A 14,455-nucleotide genomic window follows, 5' to 3' on the forward strand; every position below is an offset into this window, starting at 1 on the left:
CCTTTTATGTCAGCTGCCACTCCCACAGCTCCTCAAATAACCCATATATTTAACTTTTGCCAAGTCAAATTTGCTGGATGCTTGAGTACTGTGATTTTGGACAGGCCTGCCACATCCACAAATATGGATGCAAATTTAACTCAGAGCACAGCAGAACCCAGCAAATGTCCACCCTGTCTCAATATCACAGCAAGATGGTTCCTCACAATATATTTTTAATATTTAGTTGAATCTGGTAGACAAAACTGATGGGACCTTCACCTTATCTGCTAGATTCTTTCACAGTGAGTACCCAAAAGATTTTCAGAACCACTCCTTTTATTAATAACCCCTTTTTTTTCCTATTTATATTGTGTCATTATATGAATTAGTTATAATCTATTATACCAATAGCTATCAAACATCCGCTTGCAAGTGCTCTTCAAAAGTCCTTTAACAGGGAACAGACATTACTGTTTCAGGCCGTCTCCACAGGCTTTGAATTCTGAACTGGTTATACGTTTACAGTATTTTAAAAGTATTCCAGGAAATCTTCAGCAGGCAAATTTTAACATTACTTTTTTCCCTCTGACAACTTTCACACTTCTCTACAGCTGAAAAATAACCACTTTCTTTTAGGACATATTGTTCTACATATGCAATGGGTACAATAGTCCTTCTACTGAGAAAAAAATGTTCATTCTGTAAAGCATTCCTTCAGTTAGCAATAGCTTATGAAGCTTTGCAGCTCCTCTCCTAATCCTCCAGCTCTCCTATCCTCCAGCTCTTTCACAACTAGTGATGCTCTCCTTTAAATTATCCTCAATTTGTCAATAATGGTGCCAGATCCTAGTGCAATGTTCTTGAGGCAGAGTTGGAAAGAATGAGATAACAAATGAGTCATGATGGTAAACCCAGTACAGCTCACGAGTTTAAAGACTGAATTGCAAATGCTATTTTTAATCAAAAATACATCTTCAGAGACTGGGTTTCTAGCCAGACTGATGATATGATAATGAAATCCCAGGAACTCTTACGAAACTATCCATGACTGCTTGCTGTGACTTTGTCTTCCTCCTGCCAGACTGTTTAATCAACTGTGGGATGCTGTCTGTTTGTGAAGTCTGGTAGCTTTGGAGACCCTCTGCTCAAACAAAAGTTATAACTTTTGGGTGATCACAAAACTCAAATCCAAAAGATGAAAACACTGGGCATTGAAAAATAATCTTAAATATTCAGCACAACCATTTAGTTAATTAGTTTCTGATTCTGAAATAAAGGGATGAAAATGTATAATTAGAATTTTTTTTCTGACTTTAAGAAGCCTCCTTTAGTGACAGAATAATTACTGTAGCCAACCTCTACTGAAATGTGCAGATCTAGTATTCAAACAGGTCCATCTGCCAAATGCCCTGTTGTCTTTTTCAGTCTGGGAGTTTCCTTTCTGAAAGATCATGCTGGCTGTTCATGGCAGCCTGCTGCAGCCTGATGATACCACTTAGAGGGAGAGTTTTTGGAAGAGCCTGGAAGACTGCAACTTTACTGTTTCTGTTTCAGGAGAACTCGGGCAGCTGTTGGCTGCCAAAGATCCTATTATGGTGCTCTTCCACCTTCCCTCTGCCTCTCATTTCCTTCTAAACTAGCTATCTTCTGGAGCCGGGAGAATATCAATCAACCACTTGTAAGTTACTCCTCTTTCCAAATTCACAGAATCACAGCCTGTTTCCACTTCTTACTAAAGGGATGATTACAGTGAAAACAATCCTGCATACTAATAAACAAGCTAACATGAAACTCTGTGCCATCTTTTCCATAACTAGTAATTCTAAGGCTACAAAATATTTATGTTGCCATTCTGTGAGTTATTACATTATGTTTTCTAACTACTAAAAATAGGTTTGCTTTTCACTCCTGTTTATGAGGAAACAAATTGATTTCTTAGTGTACACTCTTTAGACTGAAGGCAAACAATTTCATGTATAGATTCTGTATCTCTCCTTGGCCCACTGCAGTCTTTGTTAATGCCTCCGCTGGGATTTCTAGGCATGGACTGAAGAGGTTGAGGGGGCTCGTCTCTTACTATCCTCAGGCAGCACACCCTGGGATCCCACATCACACAGCATTTTCTCACACGTGAAAATGCTAAGTCCTGCATTGAACTATGACATTTGTCTGACAAAGGTTTGAACAGGAATTTTGGTCATTACCTTCTGTCAGTTGTTGATTCCAGGAGGAAGAGACACGAGTTCAGAAACACAGGAAAAAGTAGTTAAAAACCACTACCATAGAGCAAGACATTTTTACTTTGCATAACTTACAAGGAAAAAGATGTTCCAGTGCTGTCCCTTCCTCCCTTCTTGATACGTTTGTCCCACTGTTTCACCTTCAAATCCTATGCCTCACTGAGATTACAATTTGCTGAGTATATTAGCTAATAAAACAAACCCTCAGTACATAATCACGCAGTGTAATCGGCTGCCTTAAAAAAAAAAAATAGCTTTTTTATTAAATGCCAAAATTCATGATGTGTTTAATCGATGAGTTTTGAAGATACTTAGATCAAGAAAAGTATCTAAAGAGACAAAATATCAATTATTTTGCAGATGAATATCTCAATGATTGATCAATCTATTACACATTAAAGCAAGAGACTGAGAGTGAATTTGTGTCCTACTTGAATTTGTTTCTTTCTTCACGTTCTATCCTTTGCAACCTTTCCTCTCTCTCCTGACGCCGTCTTTCTCTTTCTGCTGCCAAGGACTCCTGGTGCTGCCGAAAAGATGATGTAAGGAGACCACCCAAAGCCGGCCTGCAGAAAAAGAAGATCGGATTTCTCAGTGTCACTTTTATTGATTATACTGGCAAAAAACGAGTAGCAATCATTCAGCAAGTAACATAATCCTAACCAACAGAGTGACATGGCAATATTTACGTATGGATTTTTAAAAGCATTGGCTAAGTATCTTCTTGCTAAATTGATTATAGATTCTGTGATTACCTGAAGAAAAACAATTAGGGCAGGCTTCCTAAATCGCCAAAATTCTGAAGCACAAATAAAGTATGTGTAAAAATTCTTCCGTCTATTTCAATTGCAATATTGTCTAAATATTTTTTAACTTTATAATCCTGTGAATAGAAAAAGTGAATCCTGTAAAGGATTTTTGAAGCTGTAAGGAAAAGAACTGTTATGCAATGATGTTAAAAACAGATGTGTCACAAACACTTGAGAATCCTCTATACAGAAAAACAAAAGTAAAGGAAGATGTCAGAAGTGCCATAGAGAATTCAAATACTCTTTTAAGTATCAGGCATATTTTTCATTTATACATTAATAAATTTGATTACCATTATTTCCCTGCTGCGTGTGCTGTTAAGAGCAGGGTGAATCTCATATTAGAACATAACAATAAAACACAAAGGGACAGTTTTCTGAAATCATTCTTGAAAACTCTCAGAAATTACAGCCTCTACAGTAAAGACTTTTCAAACATATAATGCTACATTTACATTCACTTATAGCTTGGTGTTGACATAGACTTTTTTATTGGCTTTACTGTAAGTAGTACTTTGTCTGGGAGAGCTGGTCCTCTTACAAAACCTTCCCTCAACATGGTGGTATTGGTACTACTAACCTCTCACATGGCAACAGAGTGACCTCAGAGCAAAAGTGTCTTTCTTTCTGCCTCATAGACGGGAAAAAATCTGTATCGTACAGAGTAGCTTTATGCAGATGCACACTGATTGAATTAGATTGATAAAATCAAAAAGACATAACTCATGTAGAGCAGTTTCTGTGCATTGTTGTAACATGAGTTTCACAATGAAAGGATTAATGAGAGAAATAGATACTGCCTTTTGTGTAAAAAGAAACTAAACCCTGCCTGCCTAGAGGAAGGTTCCTTAACCAGTAATGCAAACCTGAAAAAATTTTCCTTAGTTTTAAGAACTCAGACCCTTTCCCTTATTTGTTTACTTGCCTATGGCTGCACAGTGTAGGCATTTAGCATAATGGCATCAGTTCCCTAGTGAAAATAGATGCAAAAGAAGACCAAAATATTAATGCAAACCTATCTTCCCCAAGTGTCTATGTCTGTACAAGAAGGAACACCGCAAAACATAGCCATTTCAGCCCCAGTGGCAGCAGGGCAGCATGAATATAATGTCAATAATTTCGATAAATTGAATTTCAATATGTCATATCCCACCCGTATAAACATTACATAAGATGGTATAAAACTTGATATTCTGTAAGAGTCCCTGCTGGCACTTCTCCAAAGCTACAGTATCAATGCTGGATCACACTCAAAACCATAAAAATCTCTAATATGCTTCAGCACTAAGAGAAGGGGGAAAAAAATTCCTCAAACCCTGACAGTCAAGTACGTGTGGTGAATTTTCCCTTGAGCATATTTTAAATTTATTTTAACTTTTGACCTCTTAGTGCATGTTGCAAAGAAAGCTTTTAGCAGAAAGAGTAGCACCACTGTACTAAACAAAAGCTAGAGCTCCATCCCTGTAGTAGCATGAAAAACCATGGCTATATGGTTGGATATAACATCAGAAGTTACTCTAGGAAGGGGGAAAATGAACAGTGCGTCCATATGAAGATATACGGAAATTAACTGCAAACTGTTTTTATCTGTTTTGTGTACTAAGCTTGACATCCCATCCTGCCCAGCGGCCATGAAGTCTGCAAATTCTGTATTTAGAGTCAAAGGAAGGTATGGCTCAAAAGAAGACTGAAGGAAAACTAAGGAGAAGGAAGGGGTAACTCTGAGAGACCAAAAGAGTGATTGTAGGTCTGCACATCCTCTAGCAGGCTGGAAACCTTCAGCTCTGACTGAGCTTTTTGAGGCCCTACAATAAATGCACATTCTTATGCAGGGGATTACAGGGAAATCACATGGAGAAGCACAGCTTAGTCCTGCAGATGGGATTCTAAGCTAACCCTGGTAGTAAAATACCTCCACACACTAAAACACCTTGTTTGGAGGTTTGATCTAGCGTAGTTTGGCTAGCATTGCTCACTGGGCTAAAAATTGCAGATGTATGAAGAGCAGCATCACATTATAAATGGAAGATCCACAGTTGTATGTCCAGAAGAAAAGGCAATGTCTAAAGAACTGAAAATGTTAGCTTGCCATCTCTTCAAAACTAATCCAGTCAACAATAATTAGTCAAAACTTGTATTTTCCGTATTTCTCACTGCTTACGAGTACATACTTCAGCTAAATTACAAGCTGCAGTGCAGTGTGCACACGCATACCTGGTTCAATTCCTTTGTCCCAAACAGCCATATTGTGTACAGCAGTTTGTTGCATGAAATGGTCAAATCTAACAGTCCAAGCTGCCAGAAGGTTCTGTACATAGAGGTCATAATTAAACAGACAGAAACATGGTCAGCTGACTCCTTCTGTGACACCAACTTTTTAAAGCACAAATAGTCAAGGTTTTGGGTCTCCAGTCACATTTAGAAAAGGAGAGGCAAAGAAACAGCACTGCTATATAGCTGAATTAGTGCTCACCTAGTGGTTACACCCACTCAGCCACACACATCTGCCCTCGGTAGAGACCTCACCTCACACCAAATGCTGAGACCAGCTGCCTCGTGAAGCCTCCTAAACTCACTGCCTCATTGCTGCTAGCAAACACCATAGCTCAACTGGTGTTTGGGTGCACCAATACTCTTTTTAATGTGAACTGCAACTGTAAATGCACAGTTTTAGTATTTAGTAAACTCTACCGGTAATCTTCTACATGTGCACAAACTAAACCTGGGGTAAGCAGGTTACTTTCAACGTGTACAAACCTGTAAAGCAGCCAGAGGAAAAGCAAGCATTAAGAGGTATTCCTCAATCATTCTAAACAATTTGTAAAGGGATTTGTCTATGCACAGTTTCTCAAAAAAAATCTGATTTTTATTTCTGTATTTCCCTGGCAGTAACACTTAAAGTAAATGTTCAATTTCAGTGAACACATACTTGAATTGCAAATGGCACTGTGACTGGCCAAACCAGCTGGTGGGAAGCCTTGGGCTGTGCCTTGGGTAATTTTGTTGCTTTGATACTGTTTGAAGGGTGACAGTGCCTTCAGGCCTCATGAATTTTTAGGTCTTATTGTCGCAGGCTGCATTTTAAAAATGGATAAGCAAGAAAAAGGCTAAAAAACTTCTGGCATTGAATCAAAAGTGATAAGAGATTTTAACAGAAAAGAGAATGTGAATGCTCAATGAAAGCATAATAGAGTGATCACTTGCAAAATGGAGTTACATCTAGTATTTACCAGCATTTTAGTGCTGGTGTCATATATTACCAGCTGGTAATATCAACCATTTGTTCAGCTCCACAAATACAATCCAGAAGGATGCTTACTCTGATTCCTATTTTTAGTCTTTTAGAGAATGCAAGGCTATTAAGAATGGACTGTTAATATAAAAAAAATATTAAGAAAAGCTTTTGTATGCCTGCTGTTAAAACCAGTAAAAGCTAAACAAGCGATATTATTACTTTCTCATTCCAGAAAGAAAATACAGAACAAGAAAGTGGCTAGGTCTCTGTGGATTGGTGAATAGAGCTCCTCACCACAGCATCAGGACGCAGCGCCGAAGAGGTCATTAGCAACTTATCTTACTGGAAGAAGAGATAGGAAAAGGAAAAAAATAGGGAGGGGAAAAAGAAAAAGAAGGCAAATCATATACACAGAGCATAGAATATGAAGCCAAAATGATTGTAGGCCAAATCTCTTCTGAATAAAAATTCAGCTAGCCTGACCTACTGCATTTAACACAGCAGTGAATTAGTAATCATTATTATAAACACAATTTCAGTCAGACACAAGATGTCTTACACTTTTTTGCAAGTTCTTGCAGTTTTCTGAAAATATTCCATCACAGACTATACACTGTGAAGGGGATTATGTGCCCTGAATTACTTCAATCTTGTTGCAAACTGAAGAAAATATTTCTGTCTTACTGAAAGCAAAATTGAAATTCTGAATCGTAAGCTCTGAGACACTTTTTTGTGACTGCTTTTCCCTCTGTTTAGCTGAATTTTTAAAATTTGCTAAATATAAATGGTTATCTACAAGAAGAATGCAAAATACAAATGTATAGTTTTAGGAGCTAAAAAAAATTAACAGATGACTTATGAGAGGAAATCCCTTTAGGTAATAAGGTTAATATTCAGGATTGTCTTTAATACAACATGGGGCAGAGCCACTAATTACTTTAATAAGGAAGCACTGATTACCTAATTTTGCAAAGTGCTCCTGTTCCAGCAGCCATGGGAATACTACAGGGAGACCACAACAGTCAGCAGCTCCTACTCGGGCCTTAAGTAACTCTAAATGTCCCTTGGCTTTAACAAAATAAATCCGCTTTCCAGTTTAGAAAGAGACAAAAGGGAAGGCAAGGCTGCCAAGAGCCATATTGCTTTTCACAGTTAAAGAAACTCCCTGTGTGTTATGTCTCCCCACATGACATGGCAAATTCAAAAGCATGTTGATATAAGACTTTGCAAACAGACTAAACATTACTTAAGGAATCTTTACAAAACTTCTCTCAAAAATAAACAGAAAATTGAGAGCTAAAACTACTACTAAATGCTTCCTTTAAGAAAGAAACTTGAGAATGACCAAGAAAAGAACCGATTAATGTTAGACTTTTAAGTGGTACAGGGGACTAGCCAAATTAGAGCAACAGCAGGACAGAGCTGCACAGAGCCCGGGCAATGCACAAGGACTTTCTACATGCACTCTCCTCTTCCAGCTGACCTGTGCAGCTTTTATACTGTGCTTCTGTCTTTCTCTAACCTGCAGCTTCTCATCCTCATGGGAGTTACACCTTGCCTGGAAGTGACTTGCAGAGCCCAGGTGTAGATCCAGGCTAAGGTGGGTGTGCCCTGAGCATCAGCCCTGCTCATGGCATGTTCAGCCTGAAACATTCTGCAGTCTGAAACCATAACCAGTTCATGCTTCTGTTTAAACATTTGCCCTATGATGAAGTCCGCAAAGCTGCAATCAAGAATATTGCTTACACAGTAGTTTGACAAGCAGCTAGGCCAGTGCAAGCCACCACTGCTTCCCAGACTGTAAATCATCAAGTAATTCCTAAGGTCATTTTCCTCTTAAAATCTCAGCAATAAAGTTGAGGCTTTTGCCCATGGCCACTATTATCAGCTACCAAGCTATCCATTCCTCATTATGTTACTCAGAGTGAGAGATGTGCTTGGCATTTACCACAAGGAAAAATCGTCACGATCTCTAGTCTGAGAGCCCAGAAGTACACACAGAAAGAATAGAAACCCAAGGAAAGAGGAGCAGCTCTTGGGAGAGAAGCAGATTTGTAGGCTGTATAGCAGGTTTTGCTTCATAGGTTTCTATTTTACTTTAGTGCTTTAACAGCTGGAGTAAAGGAACTGCAGAGCACAAATTAGTAATACATTGCTAACAAAAACAAACCAACCAACCCACAAAAATGCCAACAAATAAACAAACAACCCTCTTCCCCCCCAAAAGAAAAACAAACAAAAAAAACAAACCCCCCCCCCCCCAAAAAAAAAAAAAAAAAACAACAACAAACCAAAAACCCACAAAACAACAACACCTGCCAAGACGTTTCATCCAGCAGTATCTCCCTGGTATTGTCAATTACTGAGACCTTTAATTTTTGTAGAAAATCTAACTGAAAAGCTGTTTGGCATTTTCAAGAGTTTTTGCTTTGTTTTGCTTTAAAGAGAGAAATTTGAAAGAAAGCACCAGATTTCCAGAAAATCACTCTTCCAGGCACCTGGAAAGGGAATAAAACTCAAAAGGAGTGTGTCTGCAGACTTTTGCTGCACTTTATTCTTATGCTTCAGATATGGTGTTTAAGTGTCAGAGGAGGAAAAAAACCACCTATAATCTAGGTATGCTAATCTCACTGTCTGTGACCTGTTTTAGAAATAAATGTTTGAAGGCAAATTTCCTTTAAAAGATATAGAAGAACATGGAAAAGAACACTCAGCATTCAAGGTCCTGCATCATGGGGGCCCAAGGTAACGTATTGTTGCAGATCACAAAGCAAGTGAGATGGAAAACATATTAAAGAATGTGAAATATATTTATTATTTCTTAAGCCTATTTTCTAACACTCTGGAAAAGCTGGAGATGCTTCAAACAGGAATAATCTGCAAACACCATAGCAGGCCTTTACCAGGCTTGGAGATTTGGAAGAACTTCTGAGGGACCAGCCAGAGGTGGAGACTAAGTTCAGAGTGACTGGCCAAGAGCCTCAAAAGTGGAGGTTTGCGAGCTGAACTTTCTGGCATTTGATTTAAGAGATAGAGACGAGATCATGAACTCCTGCTCCTTTGGCAAGCTGTGCCCCAAGAAGGCTTTCTGAGCTAGGCTGACTGCACCACTCTTTGACATTGTCAGGCCCAAGGGGAACCATCTCCTGGCAAATGTATCAGAAGAAACCCACCCTGGCAAACACACCAGCAGGATATTTTTCTGGTAGTGGAATGAATTAAAGCTGGTGCTGAATTTAGGAGCTTCTGCCTCAGAAGCTACACTCCTTCATGGTCTGCTCTAAGGATAGCCATGATCAACACTGCAAACACTTCACCACCGAAAGGACACCATGAGAGCCTGGGAAGCTTTGCAAGCAACAAATGGCAGACTCCAGGCTGCAATTTCAATTCAAGTGACTGTCTTAGATTCAGGGTCTAACAAAGCAGTCTGGCTAGACAAAAATATTCTAGGTGTGAGCATAAGGCATGGAAATACAGACTAGTCATACAACACCTTCTGCCCCCAGGCAAGGGGCCAGCTTGGAGGGACAGAAAAATGCTTTTCTCCCTGATGTGTTTCAGTCATGCACTGCTCTTCCCCTTTGTTATTAAAATTTATGAGGTTATGAAAGTGATTTTTTTTTTTTTTTTTTTATTAACTGGGGAGAAAAGAGTTAATTGGTGATTTAAGTTGTGAAGAGTGGAAGCAGTGTATTTATGGAGCAAAGCACTCTTTGGCATTAGAAAACAGGCAGACTGGAGTATACTTCTTATGCATTAAGAGCAACTTTCACAAGCAGACAGATACAAGAAGCTGACACACTCCTTCTCTCGCAATGAAGGGCTGAACAGAGAGTGCCTTGCAATTTGCCCTCCTTCAGCAGGATTCCCATGGCTGCAATACGCACTTCAGAAACATGGCTCTCCACAGGGAACCCAGAGAAACGACAGAGAACAACAGCATTGCAAGAAGTTGCCAAAAGGCTGCAGCTGTATTTAGAAACAGTAAAGTAAGCCTTTTCTTCTGCTGTACAATCAGAAATATGTAGATGATGTGGATTTTAAAGACCAAAATCCAGTTGCTTTTGCACTGACTTATATTGCTCTTATGATTCCCTACTGATCTCAGCCAAAGAGGGTTTTAAAAGTATGAATGCCAAAATGTCAACCACACCGCTTCCATCCACCTAAGTTGTAGCTCTTGTTTACATAAGCAATATGCAGCCAAGGGTTTGAAAGGCCTGTCAGGGCAACTGAACGGAGCATGAATCATTGTGCTGGGCACTGCTCTAAATGCTGCTTCTTCCTTCCTCCTCATTCTCAAAGGTCAGATAAACGGTACCAGGACCTGCAACTGAAGCTCTTCCCTGCATGATAAAAGACAGGAATCTTTCTGTGAAGGCTTTGCATAACTGTAGCATAAGCAGAGAACAGAAAACACACCTTAGCGCTAACCATAGATACGCATCTGCTTCTTATCAAATGTCTTCCTCTCCCTGCCACCCTCATTTTTTAACTTTTTTTGGGTGTTTGAAGACGTGTAAATTTTTACCATCAAGAGGTAGGAAATAGTGTTTACATAATCTGAGGCAAACACCATTCATAGAAGACTGTGAAAAGCTCCACAACACTTTCCATTTACTAATTAGTGCCAAGCATTGCATCATGCACTACATGGCCTACTCTCCAATAAGCAAATTCCATCTGTCAGTCTCGACATGGGCATTCCTTCAATACACATCTTTCAGGACAATGAAATTAAGAAAGGCTTCTGCCCTTCTTCAAAGCAGTCAGTTCTTTGCACAACTATACATCTCAAAAAGAACAAGAGAATGCAAAATGGCACCTGAAACTGTAAACTTAATTAACTTTAAAGAAATAACTGCATCTATTCTGCAGACAACATGCAGCCGTGGTGTACATACATTTTTTACACTTCTCAGAGACTCATATACAGGAAGCATCAGGTTGTAACACCCCTCAAATGTAAACATGCAGAAACCCTGCTGAGTTCATGAACTACCAAGAAGAGCAAGCTGCAAATTTAAACAGGAGTACAGAGGTTTTTATCCCGTAAGGTGGAAAGTGGTTAAACACAACCCGAAGGAAAGACAGAGATGCAACTCTGAGCACTGTGTTCAGTACAACACATAAGAGATCTGATTGTTGAAGGTAGAGCACTTTATAGTTTCACAGAAAAAAGAAAGATGAAGTGTGTTGGCTGGAAGATGCTGCTTAAAAACTGGCTTCCAAATATAAAATATTTTCCTAGCAGTGATGATAAATACTGGAATGTTTTCAGGAGAAATCCTGTGCTGCCACTTGAAAACACGTAAGAGTACAGGGTCTTTCATTTAGCTTCTGTGAGACCCATTATAGGTCACAACAGATGATTGCAGAGCTCCCCTCTGGCCTGACTCTCCATGAATCTGCAAATTTTACAGCTTCATCCTGTGGGGCCAAGGCATTTTGGCTCCAAACCAGCAAGGCACTTACGCACATGCTGAAATGAAAGCTGGCTTTCTTTGCTGGAGCAGGGCCAGCGTCATCAGCCTCTTGCAGGACAAGCCCAACCATCTTTAGCCATCTCAGCGTTTGACCACTTTGAGGTTTCTTTCCACAGTAGCAATCAGAAGCTTACAAGAACAGGGGCTTGAAAACCTAAAACTTCCAAAGCAGTGGGATACTTTTAACTCTTGCTAATCTTGCGTCAATTCTGCTGAGGTAAAAAAGGGTGAATATGCTGGTGTAGAGTTTTTTTATTATGGTTGCACTCAGCAATAATTTAATTGACATCAGGAAAGACAAATCGAGGCAAGGTACTCCAGGAAGATGAGCAAATGAAAAACAATGCCTTTCTCCAAAGAGAAACTTTATGTAACTAGTCACTTGAAAAAAAGGATTAAATCAATACCTCATGGCTAGAAATACATGCATGCTGGAAGAACATAACTTGAACCACTGTGAGTAGCAGTCTGGAAAGGATGTGAGGCATTAGGAAGGTTCAAACATATACACATACACACACAAAACACATACACATACAGAAATATGCCAAAGAGTCATTAACAAAAATTAACTGGAATACAGAAAAAGGATCCTGTAAAACACCTTAAGTTCAGAAAACAGGATAGAAGATGCAGTTTTTATGAATTAGAGGCCAAACAAACAATCCAACCCCCATCTGGCCTAACCGAATATTTTTTAAATTATTGTATTAAATTACTGAATTAAATTAATTAAAAACATTTACCTTTCCTTCTTAAAGTCAGCATGACATCCTTTGAAGCTGTCAGTTACTCTCAGGTTGCAACAGATAATTAATTTCTGGTGGTCCAAACCTCTTGCCAAGAGTTTCTTTCATGTATCCACAACATTTTCCTATTTTTTTTTCTTCCCATAATACCTTACACAATTCAAAGGAGTATTTTGATTGTTCAGGAATATTTTTTTTGCTGGTTTGGGGTTTTTACACCTTTTAAGTTTTTCCTTAAAGCAAGCTGATAACTAGTAGGTTATTAGGAGTTTGCTTTAGCTACAGCAAGAAATGGTTTTCTTTTGATGAAATACAATGAGATATATTACGCATTTTCAAGAAAGGAGAAAATTATGCCCTAGGAAACTCTGAGCTAAGTATGTTTCTAAGATTTTGTTGATTTAAGATGACAGAAGTGAAAATAGATCTATCTGAATTTATTTTTAAAAACGAAAGGAAAGAAAATGTGCTTTAATTCACCTTTTAATACTTAGAACAGCTTATGTGTTAAGCAACTCTGCTTTATCCATTTAAATGGAAGAAACAGAAGTGGGATGGAAATACACCCAGCCTTTAACACCAAGTCTGACAGAAAGGCCTGAGAATGAGTGGGAAATTAACATATTTAGATTTTTTTCCATTTTTCCCCCAATGTTAGAAAAAATATGGCTAGAAGCTATTTCCAATACTCATTCAGAACAACTTACATTTGTCTCCATCCTGTCTGCAAAGGAACTATTGTAAAAACACCGATTAATTTACAAACCTGTCAGATTTGGTCTCCTGAGGCGGTGACAGAGTTGTTCCATAACGAGTAGTGGGTGTTGTCGGGGCACTCACACCCATGTAAGGTCGTGGAGAAGAGTAAGAGCTGCTGCCATAACTATTGTATCTGAAGAAATGGGAAGAAAAGTAGGAGAAACAGAGAGACAGAATCTGTCAGTAAACAGGTATGCAACAGTAAATCCTCTTGTTTATGGGGTGGCAGTGATCCCATACCCCAGAACTTTTCAAACATTCACCTTCTGAAAATGTTGTTCTATTTCCAGATATGCAACCTATCAGGTACTCTTAATATCAACCATGTCATGACCATACATGATGAAACAGTGAGCTATTGGTAAGGAAAATGATGAGAGATTTAAATGGTCCTCCCAAGTGAAAACTCAGAACAGGAATACTTGAATTACTGCTCAGTTACTCAGAATTATTAGCTGTTTTGGGAGCTGATATTCAGCCATTAGAAAAGGGATCAAACCAGCCCAAGACAGCAGTATTCATATCTACTAAAATCAAGGAAAACGGCATCACTCCTAAGACATGATCTGAACATGGGCATCCATGACTTGAAAATGCTTGCATTTTAAATGGAAAAGCAACCACATTCTTTTCAATTAAAGCCAGCAGTATTTTCTTTCCCCTCCCCCAACATAAGCAATAGCTTATGTGCCATTTCTTACAATGTCTGTAAAAAATCATCACCATGGTTAAAAAGACATGTCTCCGGAAGCACGGCTTTAGAAATTTCTATCAGCCCTTCTCTCCATTAAAAAACCCCATAAACTCGCTTCACTTCAATGTGAGCTTGCTGATCAAAGAGAAATTGTTTCCAGGACTCCTGGAACAGCCACCTCCCCAGAGTCCCTTCTATCAATGTTTTCATCCTGGCTCCTGTACTGAATAGAAAAGGCAGTTGTGTTGCTTTGCTGTGCCTTTTAACCATTGTACTTAAACAGTATGTCAAGAAAAGATTCTTGATTTGGGAAAAAGTTAATATTTCTCTCTTTATTATTGTTTGCAGACAATGCCATTTTCCCACATGGAAAGCATACTGAAGATCAGTACTCTGCAAGGTCAACTCATCCAAATGACAAAATTCATCTCAGGAAATAGAGCAACATCATTTTCCTTATTATAATTCGTAAGATATAATACATCCTCCTTCACTATA

The 14,455-nt window shown here is 38.8% G+C and overlaps 1 protein-coding gene across 6 annotated transcripts in view; it reads right to left on the bottom strand.

Annotated features, from left to right (window-relative positions):
* FHOD3 (formin homology 2 domain containing 3) overlaps positions 1-14,455 on the bottom strand; it is a 379,860-nt gene that overhangs the window by 78,935 nt on the left and 286,470 nt on the right. For all 6 annotated transcript variants that reach the window (XM_040087661.2, XM_040087652.2, XM_058422724.1 and 3 more), the window contains 2 exons: positions 13,271-13,396; positions 2,654-2,788 (listed from right to left, as the gene is read on the bottom strand). In XM_040087661.2, the coding sequence (XP_039943595.1) occupies positions 2,654-2,788; positions 13,271-13,396 (261 nt within the window). The remainder of the gene's footprint in view (positions 1-2,653; positions 2,789-13,270; positions 13,397-14,455) is intronic.

Source organism: Hirundo rustica, chromosome 1, assembly GCF_015227805.2.
Source record: "Hirundo rustica isolate bHirRus1 chromosome 1, bHirRus1.pri.v3, whole genome shotgun sequence".
In the NCBI taxonomy this organism is placed as follows: Eukaryota; Metazoa; Chordata; class Aves; order Passeriformes; family Hirundinidae; genus Hirundo; species Hirundo rustica.